General features: G+C 42.9%; 2 protein-coding genes across 7 annotated transcripts in view; one reads left to right on the forward strand and one right to left on the reverse strand.

The window, feature by feature from the left end:
* Positions 1–8,405, reverse strand: part of Cpsf7 (cleavage and polyadenylation specific factor 7) — a 22,424-nt gene extending 14,019 nt beyond the window's left edge. Inside the window, exons 1-5 of one of the 6 annotated variants that reach the window (XM_055614214.1) lie at positions 8,292–8,405; positions 7,568–7,676; positions 2,152–2,370; positions 1,244–1,347; positions 731–903 (exon numbers count right to left, since the gene is read on the reverse strand). In XM_055614214.1, the coding sequence (XP_055470189.1) occupies positions 731–903; positions 1,244–1,347; positions 2,152–2,370; positions 7,568–7,621 (550 nt within the window). In that variant the 5' untranslated portion in view covers positions 7,622–7,676; positions 8,292–8,405. The other 5 variants (XM_055614217.1, XM_055614216.1, XM_055614211.1 and 2 more) reach the window with 5 other exon arrangements.
* Sdhaf2 (succinate dehydrogenase complex assembly factor 2) lies at positions 8,385–24,282 on the forward strand. Its single transcript, XM_055614218.1, has 4 exons — positions 8,385–8,560; positions 14,226–14,443; positions 14,529–14,638; positions 23,396–24,282. Exons 1-4 carry the CDS (start codon positions 8,525–8,527, stop codon positions 23,524–23,526), a joined length of 495 nt encoding a protein of 164 aa, XP_055470193.1. The 5' UTR covers positions 8,385–8,524; the 3' UTR covers positions 23,527–24,282.
* Positions 24,283–24,769: the final 487 nt, after the last annotated feature.

Below are 24,769 nucleotides of genomic sequence, written 5' to 3' on the forward strand. Positions count from 1 at the left end.
ACAGTCACTGCCAAGCAGACTGGAATACCTGTTGGCTGGCCACTACATCCTCTTCCCAGGAGGAGAGCCTCACTAAGAAACCAAGGTAGTATATCAGAAGGTGGTATTTGAACAGAGTCAGATTAAAGGGAGTAAGGTGGACTTAAGGGATCAAGCTAACACAGAATGCTGCACTTAAAAATAAACTACTGTGATATACTTGCCAAACCCACTAAGTATTCAGTAACTGTAAGTATTCCCTTTAAGACAACAACAGAGAAACAATGCCTAACTTTTAATACCTAATGCTTCTTATGGTTGATGTCCACAAAGCACACCAAACACATTCTCACAATAGGGTCATAGTCACTTTTGTATACCTTAATTACACGTTGGGGTGTCTGCTTTTTGAAAACTCAGAGAACCACATCTTATTTAAAAAGCAAGACCATTCATGATATGCCCATTTATTGGAAGAATACAGAATTGACAGTTGACAGGCACTTTAATAATTTTTCAGCTCAGATGGAAAAGAGGCCCTGAGAAGTGAACTGACTTAAGGAATACAGAAAAAGGCAGAACCCAATGACAACACAAACTAGACTCCCAGCACTGTGTTGTTTACACAAATTTTACTCCTAGGCCTACTCATTAGTTGTGCCAACAAACCATAAGCAACAGCATCCGAGTCCTCCACATCACACCAACAAGCCCACAACCACCCCCCATCATACAGATGGTCTCCACGTACCCCCTCTTGGGACTCGGACGCACTCACGTTTCCGAGCCTGAGCCTCAAACTGTGATAAGTTCTGCCGGGTAGCCGGCCTCACATCCACTTTTTCTCCATTAAGAACTTTTCCTGGCAAGAGTTCCAGCAATTTGTGGACAGAATTTTCAGAGGCTACCACCACCTCAGCATACCTTGAAGAACAAAGTAAAAAGGAGTAAAATATTTAGACACTGGATAAAGGAAAAAGCATCTTGCTAAATTAAACACTCATGCAACCTATCAGCAACAAGAAGGTGCCACCCTATAGATTTCCTGTTTTTTCTTACTTTTTGGAATTTAAAATTAGCATTCTTTCCCTTCAACAAATAGATGTTCAATTTCATTCCAGCTAAGTATCCAATCTATGGTAGTTTGTCAAAACCAAGGTAGTAAGCTAGGCTGGGATAGAAAGGGGTTAGAAATCAAGTTCAATATATTACAGACCAGTTACCCTAATAAAACTAAAGGGGGCTCCCCAAATCCAGACCTCACCCTTTAGACTGGCCATTTGCACGGTTCTCTGCAAATTTCAACTCCACCACATCATAGACTCCTATAGAGCGAATAACCTGGATCAGCTGCTGGTCTGTGGTCCACTGGGGTCGGCAAGATGGAAAAGGGAGAAATGTCAAGAGCTACATGCCTGATACCCACCCACCCGGATGTCCCAAGACCTGTTCCCAAATCTAGGACTCCACAACCATGACCGCCCACAGGAAACCCCAAAGCACAGCAATATTTCAATCAGTGCAGGCTTTTTCTATTGTCCTAAACTCTAATCCCACAACCCCTATATTTGGGGATTAAGACTAAAATTTATTTTACTTTTGACTGACATGTGGGCTGGCTGATCATCATTTCAAACAGATTGCTGGCAACTTTAATTACAGAACTGACAGGCTGGAGTTGACCATGCCAGGAGCATCCCCATCAGTATATACATTTCTTGATTTGGCATCCCCCACCACCAGCCCAAAAACATGTCACACAGTAACTTTTACAGACTAGTCAGCACATATCCCAAGTACACTAGAGCTATCAAGGTCTTTGATCCCCATCACCCACCATTATCACAGGACCATCTAATGACCACCAAGAGTTCAAGGTGTTCACTCTGAAATCTCGTCCCATAGATGACCCTGCTAGACATAAAGCCCCAGGGTCAGGGGCAGTAATAAGATGGCAGAAAAGGCAACTACCCACTTAATCAATGCTTTCTTCGGCACCAGTACGTCCTCAGGATAGTTCTCTTTCAGAGATCAATCCAACCTGATCCCAGGAAAAAGAAATCCAACCCCATCAGAGCACAAAACAGTGCAACAGTGGTTTCTGAAAATGCCATCACCTCCCAGTGCTCTCCCTCCAGCCCACCCTCAAGACTTTTGGTTATTCTTGCTTACCCAGGAGAAGCTGCCTACATAGACAGCCGCTCGTCTGCTCCGCAGGCCACTGTATGTATACAGGATTGCAGGGGTCTTGTTGTTTGGCTTGGGAGCTGGCTCCTGGCGAACCGGAGGGGGTGGTTCTGTGCTACTGCTTCTGTCATCTGAGGGCTGTGAGGCAGCCGTCAACACATCATCATATAGGTCAATTTGATCTGTATTGTTGAACTCTGAGTCCTAAAAATGAGGGATTGACAATGGAGTCTTTAAACTTCTCATTTTGTTTCTTCTGCTTCATTCTAGTTGATTTAGAAGCTACATTTAAATGCTTTGTAAAGCAATGCACAAAACCTCCCTGTCTCACTCTAGGAAAAGGAAAAAGGGTTAGAAGTGTTGGGCAAGTTTCTGACTTTAGCCTCCTGTGAAGATCAAAGGTAAACGATAAATAAGTCAACAAACCAATAATAAAGAGATACAAATGCTATTGTGATCAATGATGTCAGATTCAAACACTCCATCTAAGATAAAGTAATATCTGTATCTATCTGTATACAGTATTTTCAGTATCAGGTCATATACTATTATTGCATTTAATAACATTACATATTTAGAAATATAAAGTAGGTGGAAAGAACATTAAAGTGTGGAGGCAACAAAATGAAACAAACAAACAAACAAAAACCCAAAAACTGGGAGTTACCCTTTGGTTTATACAAATGACCCAGGGAAACTTTCAAACTCATAATATAATCTCTTTATATTATCTGCTTTCTTTCTATCTATTTACTTGTTTTTTGTTTTTGTTTTTTTTTGAAAACGAGTTTCTCTGTGTAGCCTTGGCTGTCCTAACTCACTTTCTAGACCAGACTGCCTCAAACTCACAGAGATCCGCCTGCTTCTGCCTCCCAAGTGCTGGGATTATAGGCATACCGCATCTGGCCAATCTCAGTTTTCTAAGTCATCTAAGAAATATTAAGAAGAAAGAAATAAAGGACTGGGCTATAGCTCAGTTGTAGTAGAGTGCTACCCTCTCACACACAAGGCTCTGGGTTCAAGTCCTAGTACTTATGTGTCAGGTACGGCGATTTGCCCGAATAATGACTTAAAACTGGTATAGTGGCACATGTGCATGTAATCCCAGCTTTGGGAGGTAGAGGCAGGAGGTCAACAGTTCACAATCAACTTCATACTGAATTTGAGACCAGCATGGGTTGCCCCAGACCATCTCCTCTCCCCCACAATACAAGGTTTCTTTGTGTAGTCTTGGTTGTCCTAGACTCACTTTGTAGACCAGGCTTGCCTCAAATTCACAGAGATCCACCTGCCTCTGCCTCCCCAAGTGCTGGGATTATAAATGTATGCCACAGTGCCTGGCTGTATCAGACCATTTAAAAAAAAAAAAAAAAAAAAGGCCAGTGAGATGACTGAGAAGATGAATAGACTTGCTTTCAACCATGGTGACCATCCATAACCCATGTGGTGGGAGAAAAGTTTTGTCCTCTGACCTCAATATACACTCCATATATAAAACAAATCTAAGAACAAATCACCAAATTCCCAAACAAAAAGACTCCCCCAAAAGGACTTGATGGATCCATCCCATTCAATGGTGTAATACTCAGAAGCCACTAATCTTAGCCCTCCATATCTGTCAGTTTCCCACCCACAGACTTAACCAGCTAAATATCAGCTGAAAAAATTCTTTTCAAAAAATTTTTAAAGATGGGGTAGGAGAGATAGCTCAGTGGTTAAAAACATTGGCTACTTTTCCAAAGGACCTGGGTTTGATTCCCAGCACCCACTGACAGGTCACAACTGTAACTTCAGTCCCAAGGGATCTAATGCCCTCTTCTGGCCTCTGAAGTCAATGCATTGTATACACATGTACAGACATGCATACACATTAAAAACAAACAAACCACAGAGGTAGAGCTCTTGCCTAGCAAAAGGCAAACCCTGGACCAACCCTTCAAAGACAAATAATCATTATCATCATCTAGAGATGTTTTTGAACTATATCTTCCATTTTTATTTTTTAATTTTGAGATTAGGGTATGACTAAATTACCACATTATCAAGAACATGTGATCCCTTTTGCCTCAGCCTTCTCAGTAGCTGGGATTACAGGCCTATACCATCAGGCCTATAACATAGACTTAAGAACCTGAAGATTTTGAGACCAATCCCCCAAAGATATTAAGAACTAGACTTTATACCACCCACCAAGGCTTTTTAAAAGGGGAGCGGGAGTTGGGAAGGGAGATTTTCAAATGAAGCTTAAAGGCAATAAGGAAATAACAGTATTTTATATATTCAAAGCTGGTAAACTAGGATTCCTTTTATGCAGTATCTGTAATTCAGAGATGAATCTAAGAGTTATAAACAAAAGTCATCACCAAAACTGGCTAGTTAAAAAAAAAAGTCAGTGAGCCAATATGAAGATTTCAACTTGGGGACCAGACACATCAGTGGGAACCTTTTCATGCTGTTAGCTTAAAGCTAATCAATGGGTTCTCCCTAAATCCCTAAAAGAACAAACAAACAAAAACCAGAATCAATCCTGAAGGACTTTGCTTGTGTAGATTGCCACTTCAATGGTCTATCCAAGCCATGGAACCCCAGTTAAAAATGCTAGCAGCAGCCAGCTGTGGTGGCACACGCCTTTAATCTTAGTACTCGAGGCAGAGGCAGGCAGAGTCTGAGGCTAGCTGGTTCTACAGTGAGTTCCAAGACAGCCAGGACTACAGAGACAAAGCAACCCTGTCTTGAAAAACAAAATAAAACCCCACCTTTCCCACTAAAGAAGCAAAAAACAAACACACACCCATATTTTGTAGGTGGCAACGCTACAATTTGTACTATAAAAAGTTTAAATTGAAAATAAGCATTCAACACTAAATAAATATCTCAACAAGAATTTTGTGTTCAAGGACATACACAAACCCCTATGTTTGTGCTGTGAAACTTCCTATTAGAAGTTTGATTTTGCCCTATACTATGCTCAATGTTTCTACCTCTAGCCCATTCTTGGTATCCAACCCAATGAAGTAACTAACTTGGATATATTTTTCTCAGTAAAATCACCTTGATTGTTGGTTACTTTTTTTTTTGATTTTTTAAAAGGCCACATCAGTTCTGGCCCTCACACTCACAGCTCCCCAGTTCTCAATACCATCTCCCTGATCAGTTACCCATTATTCTGCATTGTAACTGTCCATTGTTACTGTCGCCTTTCGTTGTTGTTGTTGTGTGTGTATTCTGACAGTCTGACACTGTAGACAAGCTGGCCCCCAATTTGTAGCAATGCTGTCCCAGTCTCCAGAGTACTGGTATTATGGATGTGCATCACCACAGCCAGTCAGTATCACTTTACTTTTAGCCACTAGCAATGGCGCCTATTTTTTCAGCACAGGGATTCACATTCCCTCAGCACCTCACTAGCTCTAGCAGTGAGTGATCAGTAAACAAAAGTAGTTCAAATCCTTCCTGATATAGAACCTATTTCAGCATAAGAAGGAACAAACAAGAAACTCAGCAGAGTGGCAGTGCTGTCACTTTTTTAGTTTGCCCCTGTCCAATAGAGCGGTGGTCCCAGGGCTCCCAATGAAAAAGCAATTAAGTAACTCTGCAAAAGGTTTTTATAGCACATGCTGCCAGAGATCAGAAAAGTAAATACGACAGGGTTCCATGTAGTAAATGTGCTATTTTTCCTTGGGGAGCAAACTGTTCTTGAGGCTAGCTTGGGGCAAATCAATAACTGTCCAAAGACATCTTAAGCCAACTCTGAACAACTCTACTCAGACTTTTTAAACATTTAGCAGTTCTAGAGTACATTAAAAACAGCTTTGCCAAAAATTAACCTATGGGGGTAGGGTGCCCCTTTCTCTACTTTCTGAACATAAGACATTCAAAATTTATACTTGCTTCAATTTTCCTGTATCAAACATTGCCTGTGTAGTATAAATAAGAATCCACATACTAATTTTAGCTTTAGACTAGAAATCATCCCTCTCCCACTTTAAAAAGCTAATTAATGAACAAATTACTGAGGCTAATAATGTCTACCTTACAAAGTAGTGACCACTGAATAAGCCCGGTCTATGACTTCTAAGTTATACTGCTTAACCAATTATTAATTTCTTTTTGGATCAAATATGGCCCGTGGTCAAAGTGAATCAGTTGCAGTAGCAGTCAACAACACAGATTCAGATCTTTTAGTAAGACAGAACTAAGAGAGTCTTGTTAATGACAATGACATAAAATTCAAATGGTGGAAATATGATTCAAATAAGTAAAGACTCAGGAAAGCATGACTGAAGAGAGGGCTCAGTAGTTAAGAAAACTTTGTTAGTTCAAAGGAGCCGAGTTGGGTTACTAGCACCCACATCAGGTGGCTTACAACCACCAGCTCCAGTTCAAGAGGTCCACACAACTGTGCATCTTGGACATCTGCATATAACTACACACAAACACTGACCTTAAAATAAAATAAGGGGACATTTTAGACTTTTTTATTGCCTTCTACCAAAGTCAGGGTCCAACCTAGACATTCTACTTCTTTATACTATTCCTTCAAGGTCTTTATGTGTACTGTTGGAATACGTCAATGAAAAAAGAACCTGCTAGCTTAAGGAATAACAGTACTGGAAAGAACCCATGTAAGATAATTAAAGTTTTAAATAGAAACCCTCCTTTAGGCTTTGACTTCAAGCTCAAAGAACTCAACCTCATACATCAGTAATTTAAAGGACACTTGTATAAGTTCCCTGGTATTGTAATTAAAAAAATGTAAAAAAACAAACAAACAAACAAACAAACAATTCAAGCTAGGATGACCAAGTTTTTGTCTTGCCTTTAAACTTTTTTTAAACCTTCCTTCCACCCATACCAAAATGCCTGCAGACTTGGCAGTCAAGCTATTTAAAAAGACTGAAAACATCCAGAGTGCAGCTGGAACCCCTTCTTTAATATACTAAGTATACCGTGTCTTTCAAAGTTATCTCTTGTACTGTCTGCGCCACTGGGAGGAGTCTAGCAGGGGGAGGGACTAACATTCTGGAGCCACAAGCTGAGAGAAGAGCTAAGTAACAAGTATCAAAATTATCCTCACAATAGTGCAACAAATGTAATTTTGATTTTTAATTATGGTTAGTCATTTAACTTTGGAATGACTTGGGGAAACAAACTCCACAGGCTGATTCACCATTCTATTACACTTGGTTTTTATTTGCTCTTAAAGCAAACCGTTTAAAACTGAAGCCTGGAGGTTCAAATTAACATAAAGAGGAATGGTCAGTCGTCTTCAAAGCCTCCACTAGGGGGAAACGCTTCGATACCAAGGGAAATTATTTTGAGCTGAGAGAGAAACCACTGCCAGTAGACTGATGGAGGAAAACCCAACGCTGCTGCTGCTGCTGCTGCTGTCTCCTCTCACCTGGTTGAACTCTTCATCAGCGTATATATCAATCAAGTCCACTCCTTCTGACATGGCTCCGGAAATACGCTCTCGAGTCCGGAGAACGGACAAAGTAAGAAAGATGCCACTACGGTATTCAGAAAAGGGTAAAAAATTTTAAGGCACGAGGGTTCCAGGCTGGGAGGTGGGCCATGGTCGCCAACCTCTTGTCTCCAGAGAGGAAGCATCCCGGCAGCCCCGAGCCCGGCCCCACCCGCTCCGCCCCGCCCCCAGCCTCGCGCCGCCCCCAGCTCTCCCAGGCCGCCCGGGCTCGCGGGGCTCTCTGCCCATCACCCGCGGGCCCAAGCCGAGTTGCGCCGAGCCGGCGCCCGTAGCTGCCTGTGGCGCCACCGCCAAGTCCAGGCCTCGACTCTTGAGAGGGCCCTCGGGCCGCGCTGTGAAGAACCACCGCGGCGAAGGCCGCAAGCTCAGCCCGCCGCACCTGCTAGGCCTAGGGGGCGGCCCAGGACAGAGTCCCCCGCGGGCCCGGAAGCTACCGCCGCCTCCACTCCTACCGGGCCCGGTCCTCGCCCTCGGCTAGGCCTGCCCTGCTCCCTCCCACAGCCCCAGGACCTCAGCCCCTCCCTCAGAGGCCCGCGCTTCCCTCCGCCCGCCGTCAACTCAACCGACCCCCTCCCCGCCGCGGCGCCAGCCCCGGCCCTCCTTCCGGTCCCGCCGGTCCCCGGCCGCGCGCCCCCGTTACCGGGAATATGGCGGCGGCCGCGGAGAGTCCCGACTAGGCCCGAAGCGCGCGAACCGCTCTCCGCCCCAGGTCCCGCCCCCCCTGCCGGCGGCGTCACACGCACTGCTACTTCCGCCATACGCTGAGACGGGTCTTCCGGCTTGGGGTCCACCTCCGCCGGTGAAGTCCGCTGGTCAACCGCTGACAGTTCCCGGAAGTGGCGCGGCGTCCAGTTTCCTTTGCTGTTGGGAGGAATGGCGGTTGTCACCTTGATCCCGACGCTGGCGCGGGTGAGAGAGCCGAAGTTTTACCGTTCAGGCTGGGCTGCCGTTAGGACTGTTTCGTCCTGCCCTGTGTCGTGGAGACTGGAGGGAGAGTTCAACCCATAGCCCAGGGAAAGGTCCCTAAAGGCGAGGTGCACACTGGCTCTGAACATGCAGGTCCTTTTCCATTCTTTGCTGAGTCCACGGGGTGCTCGAGAGAGAATACTTGGTAATATGTGGTTAAGTGACCAGTCATCCTATCGTGCGAGGTCCAACTCAGATCTCACTTACGTCCCGAGGCACAACTGCCTAACCTCCACGGAAAGCCCCCTTCTAGCTACCTATTCTTAAAGTCTTCGGCGACTTCCCTCTCCCCGTTTTTTAGCCGCTCTTAATTTGTTGCTAAGGCTGTCTTCAAACTCGCAATTCTCCTGTCTCATCCTCCCAAGTCCTAGGATTTTAGGCTTGAACCAACACACTTAGCTTATTATTATTATTAGCGTAGGCATTTGCCACTATAAACTCCCATCTTGCTACTATTTTGATCCCATCTCCACTTTTTGTATGGTGGACTTTAATTTGCCTCGATATTTAAAAAAAAAAGTTTCATTACTTTGGCATTTTGGTTGTTCAGATGTGTGGTTTTAAATGCCTGCATGTTCGTGAATTTTTCTGGTTTTTGTAAGCTGTTGGTTTCTGGTTTTATGCTAGTGTTGTTGAAAGATGGTATAGTTTATCTTAAATTTGTCAAGACTTGTTTTGTGGCAACTTGTGACCTCCTGGGCATGTTCATCTGTGCATTTGATAGGAATGTATGTTCTCTTGTGTGGAATGTCTGTTTATCACAGATATACTTAGCCTGGAGTGTTATTCTGGTTGTCTAGGATTGATTCCCCGTCTGGATGTCCTATTCCTTATTGAAAATGTGGCATTAAAATCGGTTAGTTGGGCTGGAGAGATGGCTCAGAGGTTAAGAGCCCTGGCTGCTCTTCCAGAGGTCCTGAGTTCAATTCCCAGCAACCACATGATGGCTCACAACCATCTGTAATGAGATCTGGTGCCCTCTTCTGGTGCATTCTGGTGCATTCTGTCTTCTGGCATGCTGGCATACATGCAGGCAGAACACTATGTAACATAATAAATAAATCTTTAAAAAAATCTGTTTGTTGCTTTTCCCCCCTTCTATCAGTGTTTCATTCATATATTTCAGTGCTCTATTGTTAGACCCATATATATTTATGATTGTAATATTTTCTTGCTAACCTTAATACTATATAATGTTCTTTATCTCATTTGACAGTTTTGTTGATTGTGCTAAGCCAGAGCCTTGGCAGGTTAGGCTATTTCACTGTCTTTCTTTAAATTAAAAACATATGAACATTGGGAGGAAATAAGGGAGCCAGATACAGCTGGGATACAGAGTTAATAAAATGTAACTAATAATAATAAACAAAAAAGGAATTAAAAAAAAAACATATGAACATTTGTTTATGTGTCTTTGTGAGTTTATGTCAACAAGTGTATAGGTACCCATGAAGGCCAGAAGCAGAAGAGGGTGTTGGATTTTCTGGAATTGGAGTTATAGGTGGTTAGAACCACCTCGTGTGGGTGTTAGGACTTGAACCTCAGTCCTTTCTGCAAGAAGAGTAAATGCTCTTAGCTGCTGAGCTATTTCTTCAGCTTCAGTAATCTCATTTTCTTTTGAGTATCTTCTACAGGAATTTTCTTTGTGCTATAATGGGATTTACATTGAATATGCTTTGAGTGTACTTAAATTGATAACTTTAACTGCATACAAAACTGCTTTTTTTACTCCTTGTGAATGGGTATTGGTGCCACAGAGTTTTGTTGAAGACTTATTTAAAAATATTTTTAAAATTTTTATTTATTATGTAGACAGTGTTCTGCCTGCATGTACACCTGCAGGCCAGAAGAGGGAACTGATGGTTGTGAAGCACCATGCTGTTGCTGGGAATTGAACTCAGAAACTTTAGAAGAGCAGCCATTGCTCTTAACCTCTGAACCATCTCTCCAGCCCCAAAGACTGTGTGTGTGTGTGTGTGTGTGTGTGTGTGTGTGTATGTGCGTGCGCGCGCGCACATGCGCGCATGAAGAGGAGAGAGAGAAAGAGAGAACATGTACCCACTGAAACTGAAGAGGGTGTTGGATTCCCTGGAACTGAAGTTATATGTGGAGAGGTAGTGGCCTTATATATCTGGCTAGTTTTAGCAACTTTTTGAAGCCTTTGAATTGTTTACTTCTTGAGCTTAAGGAGCATCCCTGTAGGATGGGATATATAACCTTTCTTTAGAGCATACTGTGTATTGGCTGGGTGTGGTGGCATAAGGCAGAGCAGAAGAGTCTCTGAGTTTGAGACCAGCCTGATGTAGATGTCAAGTTCCAGGCCAGCTAGGGCTATGTATTGGAGGAGGAGGAGGAGGAGGAGGAGGAGGAGGAGGAGGGGGAGGGGGGGGGGGGGGGGGAGGGGGGGGGGGGGGGGGAGGAGGAGGAGGAGGAGGAGGAGGAGGAGGAGGAGGAGGAGGAGGAGATGGAGATCCGTTTCTTAATGCACTTCTCTCCAAAATGGAAGGCTTTATCATGGAGGAAATTGCTATTTAACACTTATCATGCATGAACATCCTGGGTTTGATTCTCATACAACAGAGTGTAGTTGGCATGTGTGCCTGTAGTTCTAGCACTCTGAAGTTGGTGAAAGGAGAATGTGACGTTTAAGGTCATTCATTCTTGGTTCTTTAGCTAGTTCAGGGCCAGCGTGGTGTGCTGCTATGATGAGATGGAGACAAGAGAATCCCTGGAAGCTCACAGGCCAGCTAGGCTGGCACACACAGCAGAGAACAACAAAGAGACTCTCAAAGCAAGGTGGAAGACAAGAACTGACACCTGGAATATTCCTCTGACCTATACACATGCACCACTCTTGCACACATAAAGATGTTTTAAAATGCATTTTTAAGTGCCTTTTCTTAGAGATGCTGGTCTTAGGTTTATTAGACTGAACTTTCACGGCATGCTGTATTCATTTACTGGAGCTACCTTACAACAGAAATTTATATTCTCCAAGTTCTGGAGGCTGGGAATCCAGGATGAAGATGTTTTCTCTAGTGGTCTCACTCCATAGCTCTCAGATAGCTCCTTTTCCATTGTGCCCTCATGTGGTCTTTCTTTATACGTGCACAGTTCTGACTTGTTGAACATTTATGCCTCGTGTGGATTTCCTTAGGTTCATGATCCTTGAAGTCTCTTCGGCTTCTTGATCTGAACACCCATTTCTTTCTCCAAATTTTGGAAGTTTCAGTCTTTGTTGTTGTTGTTTTATAAGATTGTGTGGGGGCATGTGTGTGTGCGTGTGTGTGTGTCTGTCTTTAGTAGCATAGAACTTGTGTCCTCTGGCTTGGCAGCAAGCACCTTTACCCTCTATCAGTTTTTAATCAGTAACTTCCTAGTAACCAGTGTAAGTTTTTCAGAATTCTCTCCTTCCTTCCTTGCCTCCCTGTTTTTGAGGCGCAGGGGCCCTGCAGTGTCACAGTAGTCCGGCTCTAGCCTCCCAAGTGCTGGGATTACAGCTGATTGCTCTGTTCTCTTATTCTCAGTAGCTGCTGGACTAATAGACTATGCTGGCTCTATTTAGTGTTGCAAGTTGTTCAAAACAGAAACCAACCATTTCCTTAGGCACTGCCAACCCTATGCTCCGGAACATTAGCCATACACTCCAATCTTCACTGAGCCTTGGGGAAGAGGCTCTTAAACAATACTAGATTTTGTCTTGCTTTGTCTGCTATGGTCCTCTGCACCAGAAGTAAGCAGCTCAGCTCTCTTGGTCTCTTTGGTCTCTAAGCGTCTGGAATGGGCTGTGTCCTGTTCCTGCTCTGAGATAAGAGAGAGAAAAAACAGCCCCACAGACAGCCCCCAAGAAGCTGGAGCATTAGATGGACATCCCAGCTCTGTATCCCCAGGGAAAAGTTGGGAGTTGTGGGGGTTGTTGTTATTGTTTTTGTTTTTATTCTGCAGTAAGGCAGGATGTGGAACACAGCAAGTGAATGCTGCTGGTGCAAACCATCACCTTTGCCTGCTGCCGCTGCAGAAAGGTGCCCTTTGCTGTAGCACTTAGATTCAGCCTAAGCAAAAGCTGTTGTTTAACATTCCAGGAGTGTCACCTTTCCCTCCTGGGAAGAAGCCTGGTGCTGGGCTTCTCCACATCGTCTTGTGCTTTGAGGGGCTTAGGAAAGACAGGACTGTGGCATATGCAGTTGCACTCACCTGGGGAGCAGGAACTTGTTTTCCAGACTTCTCACAAAGAGAATGGGTCTGTGAATTATTGAATCAGTATCTCCTCCATTTGCTTGTGCTTTCTCTTTCTTTCTTTCTTCCTTTCTTTCTTTCTTTCTTTCTTTCCTTCCTTCCTTCCTTCCTTCCTTCCTTCCTTTCTTTCTTTCTTTCTTTCTTTCTTTCTTTCTTTCTTTCTTTCTTTCTTTCATCTATTTATCTATCTATCTATCTATCTATGGAGACAGGGTTTCTCTGTGTAGCCTTGACTGTCCTGGACTTGCTTTGTAGACCAGGCTGGCCTCAAACTCACAGAGATCAGCCTGCCTCTGCTTCCCTGAGAGCTGGGACTACAGGTGAATGCCAGCACGCCCAGTTTTGCTTGTGCTTTCTAGAGCAGTTACTGTGTTGCTAAAGTTACAGATATTTATACTTCTCTCTTACACTCTTGTTCTGAGCATCACCATAAGGCTAATTCTAACCCTAATGTCTTTATGCAGGTCAACAGTATTACTAAAGTATTTCTCATATGCTGTGCTCTTGGAAGGGTTTGGTGGCAAGGATGATGCGGGGCTTCCTATTCTGCCATCTTGCTGACATCACCATCTTACCATTGCGTATTTTTTAAAAATTGTGTATTTGTGTGATATATGTGTATGCGCGCATGTGTGTATGTGAGAGGGAGAGGGGAGGGGAGGGGAGGGAGGGAAATGCTTGCCTCTTGTTATGTGTGGAGGCCAAAAGTCAACATCCTCTATTTTCACTTTATTTTCACTTTATTTCTTCAGATAGGATCTCTCTGTTTTGGATAGACTCCCTGACCAACAAGCCTCTGGGATCTACCTGTGTTGGACTTACTGATGACTGATGCATGATGTCGTTCTCAGCCATGGTTGGCTTTTATGCTAGTGCTGGGGATCTGAACTCAGGTCCTCATGCTTGCATAGCAAGCACTTTATCTACTGAGTCATCACCCAGTCCTTCTCATTATATGTTACAGTTTGTAATCTTAGGTTGGGAGTTTTTAGGAGATCTAGGTGTCCTCAGGGTTTAACAGGTGAGTGACTGGAATACAACTATGCTGTACAGTTTTAAAGGAATGCAAAAGAAGACAGTGTTTCTGCTGGGATAATTTCTGAAAAGACAGGTTAACACACATCTGAAATACTCATTCTGTCTTTTGTCTAGAGTGAGGTGTTGCCCAATTTATGAACATGTGTCTGTGGTTCTATTTGGATGACTATCCTCTCTAAGCCTTAGATTCATTGGTTTCTGGTTCCTTGACTATAAAGGGACCAGAATCAGCAGAAGGACTAAGTGAGATCTAATGCATTTAGCACCTTATATGTTGAACAAATAACAGTGACAGTAATCATTGTCTTATAAAAATGTTTGTGGTTTGTTTCAGGTACTGTCAAAGCACAGCCTGCTGTCTCCTTTGCTTAGTGTGACATCACTCAGACGCTTCTACAGAGGTGACAGCCCAGCAGATTCTCAAAAAGACATGATTGAAATCCCTTTGCCTCCATGGCAGGAGAGAACTGATGAATCCATAGAAACCAAAAGGGCCCGATTACTCTATGAGAGCAGAAAGAGGGGGATGCTGGAGAACTGCCTTCTCCTTAGGTAGTGGGGAAGAGGGCTCTGGGGTCACTTCTCTTTGACAAGCCAGGCTTGTCATTCTCATTTTTTTTTTTTTTATCATTTTTAGCCTCTTTGCTAAAGAATATCTGCACAACATGACAGAAAAGCAGCTGAACCTCTACGATCGCCTAATTAATGAGCCAAGCAATGACTGGGATATCTACTACTGGGCCACAGGTATTCACATGATAAGCTGCATCTTGTGATGCAAGAGTAACAAGCTATTTGAGAATCTAAAATGATATCTAGTATCTTAGCAAGTATTTTTGTGGGTTTTCCTTTTATTTTTTGAGACAGGGTCCTTAGCTATCCTGGAACTCTATATAGACCATGCTAGCCTTGAACTCACAAAAATATGCCTGCCTTGGCCTCTGCCTCTGCCTCCTGAGTGCTGTAACTAAGACATGCTAATAAGTCAAGCCCTGTTTTTATTCTTTTTATTCATATAATAGATATCAAACACAAACACTGTTCAAACTTTTCCAGAATGTGCAAAATTTGTTTAATCGGTTGTTTCTTTTAAAAACTGTTCTTTTAAATTTATTTATTTACCATGCCTGTGTAAGCTAGCATACATGCGCATGTGTATTGAGGTCAGAGGACAATTTGAAGGAGTTGGTTTTCCCCTTTCACCATGTGGGTCCCAGGGATCAAATGAAGGTCATCAGGCTTTGCAACCAGCACCTTTCCTGCCCTCAGTTAAAGTTTTTTGTGGTACATACAGAATACAACTAAAAAGGGACTGTAGTAGTGAGCATGTAAAGCTCACAGGATCAAAGGGAAGGTTGAAGAATACGTTGAGAACGAGGTGAAATATGCTGGGCTGCTTGCTGCAGGACAAGCCAGTTCAGTTGAGACACAAGGTGTCAAAGTAAAGGCAATATTTTTGGGCTGTTTTGTCTTTTGAGACAGGCACTCACTGTGCAGCCCAGGCTGGTCGGGAACTTGCTATATAGACCAGGCTAGCCTTGAATTCATAGAGATCTGTCTGTTTCTGTTCCCTGAGTGCTGGGATTAGTGTCCAGGCACTTGTTTTGTTTTGAGAAGTGACTCACTGTGTGTCCCTGGCTGGCTTTGAACTCAAGATGTTTCCATCCCAGCCCCCTTAGGGTCCAGGTCCTCCCTCTCAGACCTCTCCTCTCTGATTTCTTTCTAGACTCCCTCCCACTTGCTTCTTTCTCCTCCCCTCCCTGGACCAGGATGTCCCACCCTATTCTCTCCATTGCTCAGCACTGGCTGGTTGTTTTACTGACAATACAGAGAACAAATGGTGGCATGTTTACACAAACTTGAGACAGGTGATGCTTAGAATAAACATCACAATGCAGTGTCCAGATTGAAACCAGATAGTGGTGTAGATAAATCAGCATTTGAATGAACAAGTAAGGGTAAATTGTATACATTCCACAAGAACATTATACCAATAGTTCATTCTTTTGTACTGTTTAATAATGTTCCAGAGTGTGGATTATACCATAGTTTATCCATTGACCAGGAAAGGGATTTTAAGGCTTTCAGTTGTAGGCAGTTATGACCAAAGCCATCATAAGCACCTGTGTACAGGTTTTGTGAACGTAGATTTCAGGTTTTCTTGGATAACTACCCAGAAGAATCATTGGATTATGAGTGTGTTTACCTTTATACCATATTTTATCCATATTGGCCAGACAATATGGCCATATTGGTCATATTGGTACTGCAGGCCATATGGTCTCTTATAGCTTTGTAACTGCATCTGTATTGTGCAATTAACTACAGATAGCAGATGTATCTACAATTAAGTGTGCCTGTGTTTTAGTAGATGTCACTCATGGACACTAGGTTTGAACTTCATATACTTTCCAACCATGAAACACTATTCTTTTGACTTTTCCCCCTCAACCATTTAAAAATCATTCTTGCTGGTCATGGTGGTGCACACATTTTGATCCCAGCACTTGGGAGGCAGAGGCAGACGGATCTCTGAGCCTGAGACCAGCCAAGACTACATAATGAGACCTTGTCTCAAAATAAAAAATAAAAATCATTTTTCACTTACAAGCCATTATAAAAATAGGCAGTTAGCCATAGTTTAGAATTTTTTTCAATATATCTATTTAAATTTTATGTGAATTGGTGTTTTGCCTGCGTGTTTGTCTGTGTGAGGGTGTCTGATTCCCTGGAACTGGACTTGCACCTGATGGTCTCTGCTTTTCACTAGTGTGTTTAGACCTTTTATATTTACCAAATTCTCAGTGTGTTTGAATTAAACACTACTATTTTTGGTAGTTCCTTGTTTCTTTCATCTGTTCTTTGTTTCTTTCTCCTCTTACTTGTTTTATGTTTGTATGTTGGGAGGTTATTGCCACTTTTGGTTTATTTATATCTTTATAGGTTTTTAATGATTGCTGCTGGGTTCACAGTATACAGCTTTAATTAATCATAGTCTGATTGCAAGACATGTGAGCCTCATGTATAACGTAAGGCCTTTACAACCGAGGGTGCCAACCTGCCACTGCCTCAGCTACTGTGTTGCTGCCGTTCTTTTACTTTGACCTTTACTCTAAGCCTGGAATACATTTCTCTTGTTTTACTGTGGGCAGTAAAGGAAAATAATTCAAAATATATGTTCTACTCTCATTAATTTTGGCTGTTTCTGAAGGTGGTTGTTTCTTTATACAAATTTCTGTTCCTATCCCACCATAATCCCTCTGCTGAAATTTCTTTACTGTTACTTGTAGCACAAATTGGCTGCTTTGAATTATCTGCTTTGGGTATGAAACTGAAGGCTCACAGGTTTGTTTGTTTGTTTGTTCAGCACTTCATAAAGGTGGACTTGTTTTGCCAGGCTGTCAGCATGTAACTCTAGTTCTGGGGGTTCTGGCACCCACTTTTGGCCTCCATTGGTTCCAGGCACACATGTGATATACATATACACACAGGCAATACACTAACATGCTTACAAAAAAAAAATCCAAAATTAAAAAGACACTTTAAAACTTTAGGAGATGAGATCTTGCTGTGCTGCCCAGGCTAGCCCTAAACCCCTAAGCCTCCACCAAACCTCATGCCTCAGCCTCCTGAGTAGCTAGAATTACAGATGTATACAACCAGGCTCAGTTTAGAAAAGGTTTGGTTGGCTCACAGTTTCGGGAGTTGAGTCTCTGGGTGCTGGGCTCCAGAAGTAAGGTACATAAGTGAGGCACATGATGCAGCAAGTGTGTTATAAGCAGTGGTCACTTCCTGGCCAGGAAGCGTTTGTCAGGTGTGTTGGAGGCAGGGAAGGGAGGCTCTGGATCTTATTATTTTCTTTTGAGATTGTATCTCCAGTGACTGGAAGACTTTCTAGGTCCCCAAAGTTTCTACTACCGCCCAATATCACCAAGCTGGAGATACATGGGGGACATTGTCCTTAGAGGAACAGTCCCCATCCTGGCAATAGCAATATTGTCTGGGTGTTTGTTTTGGTATGTTGAATCTGGGTTTTTATGTCTTGGGTTATTGTTGGGAGAGTCTTCAGTCTCCTTCATGCTCTCTTTTCCTTTTGCAGTTCTCACTGCACTTTGAACAACTTGTGTCCACGGTTCTTGGCATCTGTTCTCTGTGCTTCTCTCTTCTCTTTGTGAAACAGTTTGGGTCTTTTGTATTTTGCAGCATCTCTTGGCCTATCTTCACTGATTCTTTCTTTAATTGTATCGGATGTCACAATGAGCCTCTAGAAGTCATTTTGCGTTGCCGCTGCTGCTGTGATTTTTATTTTTAGCATTTCTTATGACATTTAGACTTTCTAGCTCTCTGCTAGATTCCTCATCTGTTCTTACATTTTGCCTGTTTTTTCCACTGGAGCTTTTGATATTAGTCATTATTACTTTAAGTTCTTACTGGGAGTCCTGACGTAAGTTATCCCTGAGTCTGTTTAATTTTTTGCTTTCTTGTTGAATTTTCCCTCTTTCTGGGTTTATTTTTCATTTGTGTGTGTGTGTGTGTGTGTCTGTCTGTCTGCCACATGTAGGTGCAGGTGTCAGTGGAGGCTTAAGGCTTTGGATCCCCCAGAGGAGGAGTACAATTGGTTGTGAGCTACCTGACATAGATGCTGGACTGAAACGTGGGTCCTCTGGAAAAGCAGTGCATGCTCTTGAGTCCTGAGCCATCTTTCTAGCCCTTGCATCACATTTTTTTTGTTTGTTTGCTTGCTTTAAAAAAAAAGTATGCATGTGTGTGTGAGAAATCGAGACATACATGTGTTGCAGTGTGCATGTGCAGGTCTGAATGTGAAGTTAGTTCTCTTACCTTTATATGGGTTTTGGGAATGGAATTCAAACAGAGCAAACAGCTTCCAGGGATTCTCTGCCTTGATGAAGGAGCACCAGGATTGCATATGTGTGCTTCCATGTGTGGCTTTATGTGAGTTCTGGATAGTCTAATGTAGGCCCTCATGCTCATGTCAGGTACTTTACTCACTTACTGTTTTCTGAGCCCTGTTAGCTTTTTGAGATGAGTTCTCACTATGTATCCTAGGCTGGATTCAAATTCTTTTTTGTTGTTTTTGTTGTTGTTGTTGTTGTTGTTTCTTTTAAGACAGGGTCTCACTGTGTAGCCCTGGCTATCCTGAAACTTACAAAGATCTGCCTACCTTGGCCTCCAGAGTGCTGGAATTAAAGGCAAGCTCCACCTGACTTGACTTTGGTTTTAAATTCTTGATCCTTCTGCCTCAGTTTTGCCAGTGCTAAGATTATAGGTATGTGCCAACACACCCGTGTCTAACTCAATGTTAGCTACCATGGGTTAAACATTGGAGACCAAGATAGATTTGTGTCTTGAGGAGCCATGCAGCATCTAGGCTGTTAGTGTAGGGAATCAGGTTAGTGAGCTTGCAGTTAAGCTTAGTCTAATTATGAGTTTGCTGAGGTTATGTTTAGGGCCACAGTAGCCCCATGTAATGGTGTGCTGGGGCAGAAGTTGTTTCCAAAGAGGATTCTCTGTTTCTCTTCCACTTCCAGCCTTTAGCCTTCCTGTGTTTCTGGGCTTCAGAAGGAGTCTTTCTGCCTGCTCTAGCCTTCTGCAGTACTAGAGTCCTGTGCCTTCCATGTGGCCTTGCTAGTTGAGGGGTAGTGAGGACAGCCTTTTCTCTTGTTCTTGTCCAACCTTGGTCTCAGACAACTGTTATAGCCTGGCTCTCAGAGCTAGAAGTGGGATTTGCTCAGTGATACTGTCCCACCCTCAGACCTACATGTTTGGGTTTTGTTTTGTTTTGTTTTGTTTCTTATTCTCCTTTGACTCTTTCTGCAGCCCATATCAGACAAACAGGGATGACTTACCTGTTGTCAGTTACAAATTTACCTTTGTTTTTTCTGAGAGGGGGTCCCAGTTGAGAGCCATGGTCTTTGACCAATCGGAATGTGCTCCTCCTGGCCTCCTATTCTGAGCCCAGACTTCATCAGGGCATATGCAGGGGAGGCTTGTGAAAAAGAGCCTCTGAATGATGCCAGCTCCACTTGGGAGTGTGGGCCCTGCCAAAGCCTTCCATTCTTAGGCCAGCCCATACTAAGCTTTGAACAGTTGCTTAAGATGTAGCTGATTTTTTTTTTTTTAAGTTACAAAAAGTTTTAGTTTGGTTTGTTTGTTTGAGACAGGGTCTCACTATGTAGCCTTGGATAGTCTGGAACTCACTGGAACAGACTGGCCTTGAACTCACAGAGATCTGCCTGCCTTTGCCTTCTAAGTTGGAAAGGATACCATATGCACTTTTAACAGTAAGAAAAAGCCTGAGAACAAATATGATTTTTCTTGACATTGTCAGCGTTGAGGTCATAGCACAGCAAAGTATAAGGAGTAAGGAAGAGAAGGCCATCAACCAGGAAACTGGATATGAGCACTTGTTCAGCTGTGACAGGAGGAGCCACTGGGTGTAATACAAACAGACAAGAACTTACATTTTAAAGGGAAGCCTAAAACTTCTGGGTTTGACTGTCACACAAAACCCAGAACATGCCTGGGCTGTTCCTCCCATGTGGCTTAGTAGGTGAACATACTTGCCTCAAAAGCCCGAGGACCTGGGTTGTATCCCTAAAACTCATGTAAAAACTCATGCAGTGGAGCATGTTTTTTATTGTTTGTTGTTGCTACTTGTTTGTTGAGACAGGGTCTCATTATGCAGCTGTGGCTGGCCTTGAACTCACAGTGATCTACTTGCTTTTGTGCTAGAATAAAGGCTCACACCAATCCAAGTGGTACATATCTGTAATGCCAGCACTCTTAACAGCAAATCCTCTGGAAGTTGGTAGGCCAGCCAGCCTAGAACATCCAGCACAGAAACAAGATGGGAAGAGAGAACCAACTCCACAGCCACACTATAGCGTGCAAGTGCCTGCATATACACACAGAAATACAATTTTTAAAAGAGAATAGGGGCTGGGGAAATGATTTCATGATTAAGAGCACGTGCTTTTCTTGCTCAAACACAGGTTTTGTTTCAAGCACTTACATGGTTGCTCACAGACAGCTGTAATTCCAGTTCCTGGAGATTTGTTGCTTTCTTTTGGCCTTTGCGTGGCACCAGTCATGTGCATGGTACATATATATAACTGCAAGTAAAACACTCATACAGAAAAAAGAAATATTAAGGAAAAAAAATTTAAACCCCCAAATCCAAAATAACAACAAAACACCCAGAACACTCACTGGGTGTCAGGCTCTGGGCAACAGAATCTGTCTTGGTTTAAAATGATTCGTTCTGGCATTTTATTTAGTCTTCTGGAGCCTGCCACCTAAGCTTTACTAGTAGGAGGGTTTGCTTATAATTGGCATCTTAAACAACAATCTCTAGGGTGAAAAGAGAGGATGAAGGTGACAAGTGCTGCTGGACTCCTGCCACTAGACAAAATTGGCATTCTTGTTCTTGTCTTGTTGCCTTGTTGAGTGTCCACTAACACCTATCTCATTCTGCAGGTGTATGCTCATTCTATGGGCCTTTCATTTCTTCCCATTTACTTAAGTTTACAATAGTTAATTTCTGTCACTTGTAACCAAAAATCCTTAGCTGATGAAAGGAAGAAGCAGAGCTTTTATTTCCAGAAGTTTGTAGCTTAGAGTGAGAGGGCTGGAAATGGAGCTCAGTGACAAAACACTTGTATAGCATGCATGTGGCCCCATTTGGGTTCAGTCGCCAGCACCACAAAATACAAAAGAGGAAATACAGTGCTGTAGCCTCTCTTTATTTGTAATGAATTCATTCTAAAATCCTCAGTAGATTCCTGAAACTGGATGATACCAAGCCGTATGTAGCTCATGCTTTTCCCCATATGCCCTGCAGTGTTACCTGGTACACAGTGCCAGAACTAACCTGTTCACCCATGTCTGTGCCCCAGTGCCTTCTTTGCATCACTGTTGTGCTTTGGGTCTCTTACTGAATTTTATATATATATATATATATATATATATATATATATATATATATTCTATTTATTTATGGTTACATAGCCATACATAGTGGCTCATGTCTTTAATCCCAGAACTCAGGAAGCAGAAGCAGATGGATCTCTGTCTGTCTGAGGCCAGCTTGGTCTACCTAGTAGGTTTCAGGACAGCCAGAGCTGAAAAAAACAAAACAAAAACAAAAACGGGCAATGGTGGCTCATACCTTTAATCCCAACACTCAGTACAGCCAGGGATACACGAAGAAACCTTGCCTCAAATACAAAAAAACAAACAAAAAAAGAAATATGGTTATTTAAACATAAGCCTGCAATACTTATACAATTACTATATTCCCAAAATAGAGGTGTCTAAGTGACTAATGAATGGGTAGCATATACGGTGTGGATACATGGGACAAATGATTCATGTGCAAGATGGACAGAGCAGGATGGTTTAAGAATTTATCAGCCTACTAAGAATAACATGTTTGAAACTCACAAATTATTTCTGGGATTTAGTATTCGTCAAACTGTAGAGGATCCAAGGTAAATGAGACTGTGGATGATAAAACCACAGATAAGGGGAAAACTACTCAGTGTACCCAGAAGACAACTGAGGCCAAATGCAAAGCAAAGCAAAGCAGTACAACCAAGATTGCACAAGCCAAGGGTCATCAGGTTTGTTCCTTCAAGACCAGATAGTAAATATTTTAATCATGAGGTCATATGAGCTTTGTGGTTTCTCAGCTCTGCCATTGTAATACAAAGTAGCCTGGATCATAATGCAAGCAAATGAGAGTAGCTGTACTAACAACACTACAAGTATAGGCCAACACATTTTGCCAGCCCTGATGTAGCCTAGAGTATCTGGAGGAAGAATGGAGATGGCCCATGGTCTATTTATCATTCTGTGGTTCTTGGCCATTGCCATTTTAGCTTGCTTTTTGTTGTTGTTTGCTTTTAGATTAAAAAAAAAATACTTTCTCTTTAAAAAATTATTTTTATATTGCATGTGTGTGTTTGTCTATGTGTGTACATGGTCACAGGATAACTTGTGGGAGTTGATTCTTTCTACCATGTGGGGATCCAGGGATTGAACTCAGGTTATCAGGCTTGGTGGCAAGTGTCTTTATCCATTGAGTCTTTGCTGACATTTAAGATTTAGCTTTTATTTTTATTGGTATATGTGTGTAGGTGTCTGTGGGTGGCCAGAAGAGGCAGATCTTCTGGAATTGGAGTTACAGGTAGTTGTGAGCAGCCTGATATGGGTGCTGGGAAGAGCTCTCTGGTCCCCTCTAGAGCAACAAGCTCTAATAACGGCTGAGCCATCTCTCCAGATTGTTTTTGTTTTTTGAGATAGGCTAGTTTGGAACTCACTCTGTGGCCCAGGCTGGTCTTGAACTTGCAGTAATCATCCTGCCTTAGGCCTCATAGGTGCTGGGATTCTACGGGTACGAGCGCTGTATACAGCATAATAGCTCCATCTTTTACATGAGCATTGACTATGGCACAATTGTCTCTGCCCACCCTTCTGTTGCAGAAGCAAAACCAGCTCCAGAAATATTTGAAAATGAAGTGATGGAACTGCTCAGAGAGTTCACCAAAAACAAAAACAAAGAGCAGAGACTACGTGCTCCAGATCTAGACTATCTCTTTGAAAAGCCTCGTTAAGCTGTCTGCCACTCTCTGCCAGATGGTCAGTATATGCTTCTGAAACTGCTCTGGTACTGACCTTGGCTTCCTGCTTCTCCTTAGGCACTTGAACCTCTCTTCCAGGACAGATATATAATGTGCAAGATGACTCATTCTAACCTGTGCTTATCTGTACAGCACAGGTCAGACTCCTTACCCTGCTGCTTTGTGCTGTGATACAGGTCTGCCACAAGAGGGCACTGTAAGGGAAGCAAATCAGCTGCTTGGGCCCCAACAGTACAAAAGGCACAGCCATTGTACAAAGAGCAGCCCACCCCGCCCTCCTCCACCCAGTGGCTCTGGGCTTTGTTAAACTGCCCCCTTCCAACGTGATACAGTTCTCTTGCCAAAGAAGGCCGATCCAAGCCCCTGAACTGAGCCCATCAAAGGCACAGCAAGCTGAATTCCACACCAAGCAGGAATGATGTGGGCACACTGCCTAAGTCGACATCCTCATCAGATTTTCTTCACAACGTGCACATTGTAAACTGAAAGATAATTAAATATTGAAAGATATCAAGAGAAAGGAATTGACAGTTCTCTAACCCTCACAATTATCTTCATTTTGTCTGTTTCTTTGCAACCCATAGTCATGTTTATAATGGGGTTTTACAAGCTTATAGTCATAGGTTTTCTGACCTTTGGTACTATGGCAAATTTCCCTCCTCATTTCTACAAGCCTTTCAAATTATTTTAAACAAAATTAATGACACATAAAATATCATATTAACCGGGTGTCCTGAGTCGTTCCTATAATCCCAGCCCTTAGAGAACTGAGGTAGGAACATCATTAAGAGTTTAAGGCCAACCTAGTCTACATAGTGGGTCCGTTGAGGCCAGCCTGGACCACACTGTTAGAATGAAGTAGCTAGGAAGGCTATGCATAGCTCAAGGTTTTCTCCCTGCAGGAGCTCTGTCCTCAGCTGAGGAGAGGAAGTCACTCTGGCTGGTGTGTGAAAGTGTTGGCCAGATAAAGCAGGCCAGAACTCATAAGCATGGGTTGGTACCTATAAGAACTGTAGGCAAAGAAGAAAAAATTTCCCTGGCTAGGGAGGGAAGTGGGGGAACCAGCTGTCAGTTAACTCATAGCACTTCCACAGACAGATAGCATTAGGCCTGTTATAGATAAGAGAGTTACTCTGGAAGGAGTCAGTAATACATCCATGATCAAAAAGCCAGAATTTGAAGCTGGAGAGATGGCTCAGTGTTTAAGAGCACTGGC

This window comes from Psammomys obesus, unplaced genomic scaffold (assembly GCF_907164565.1).
Source record: "Psammomys obesus unplaced genomic scaffold, mPsaObe1.curated_primary_1811, whole genome shotgun sequence".
Lineage (NCBI taxonomy): Eukaryota > Metazoa > Chordata > Mammalia > Rodentia > Muridae > Psammomys > Psammomys obesus.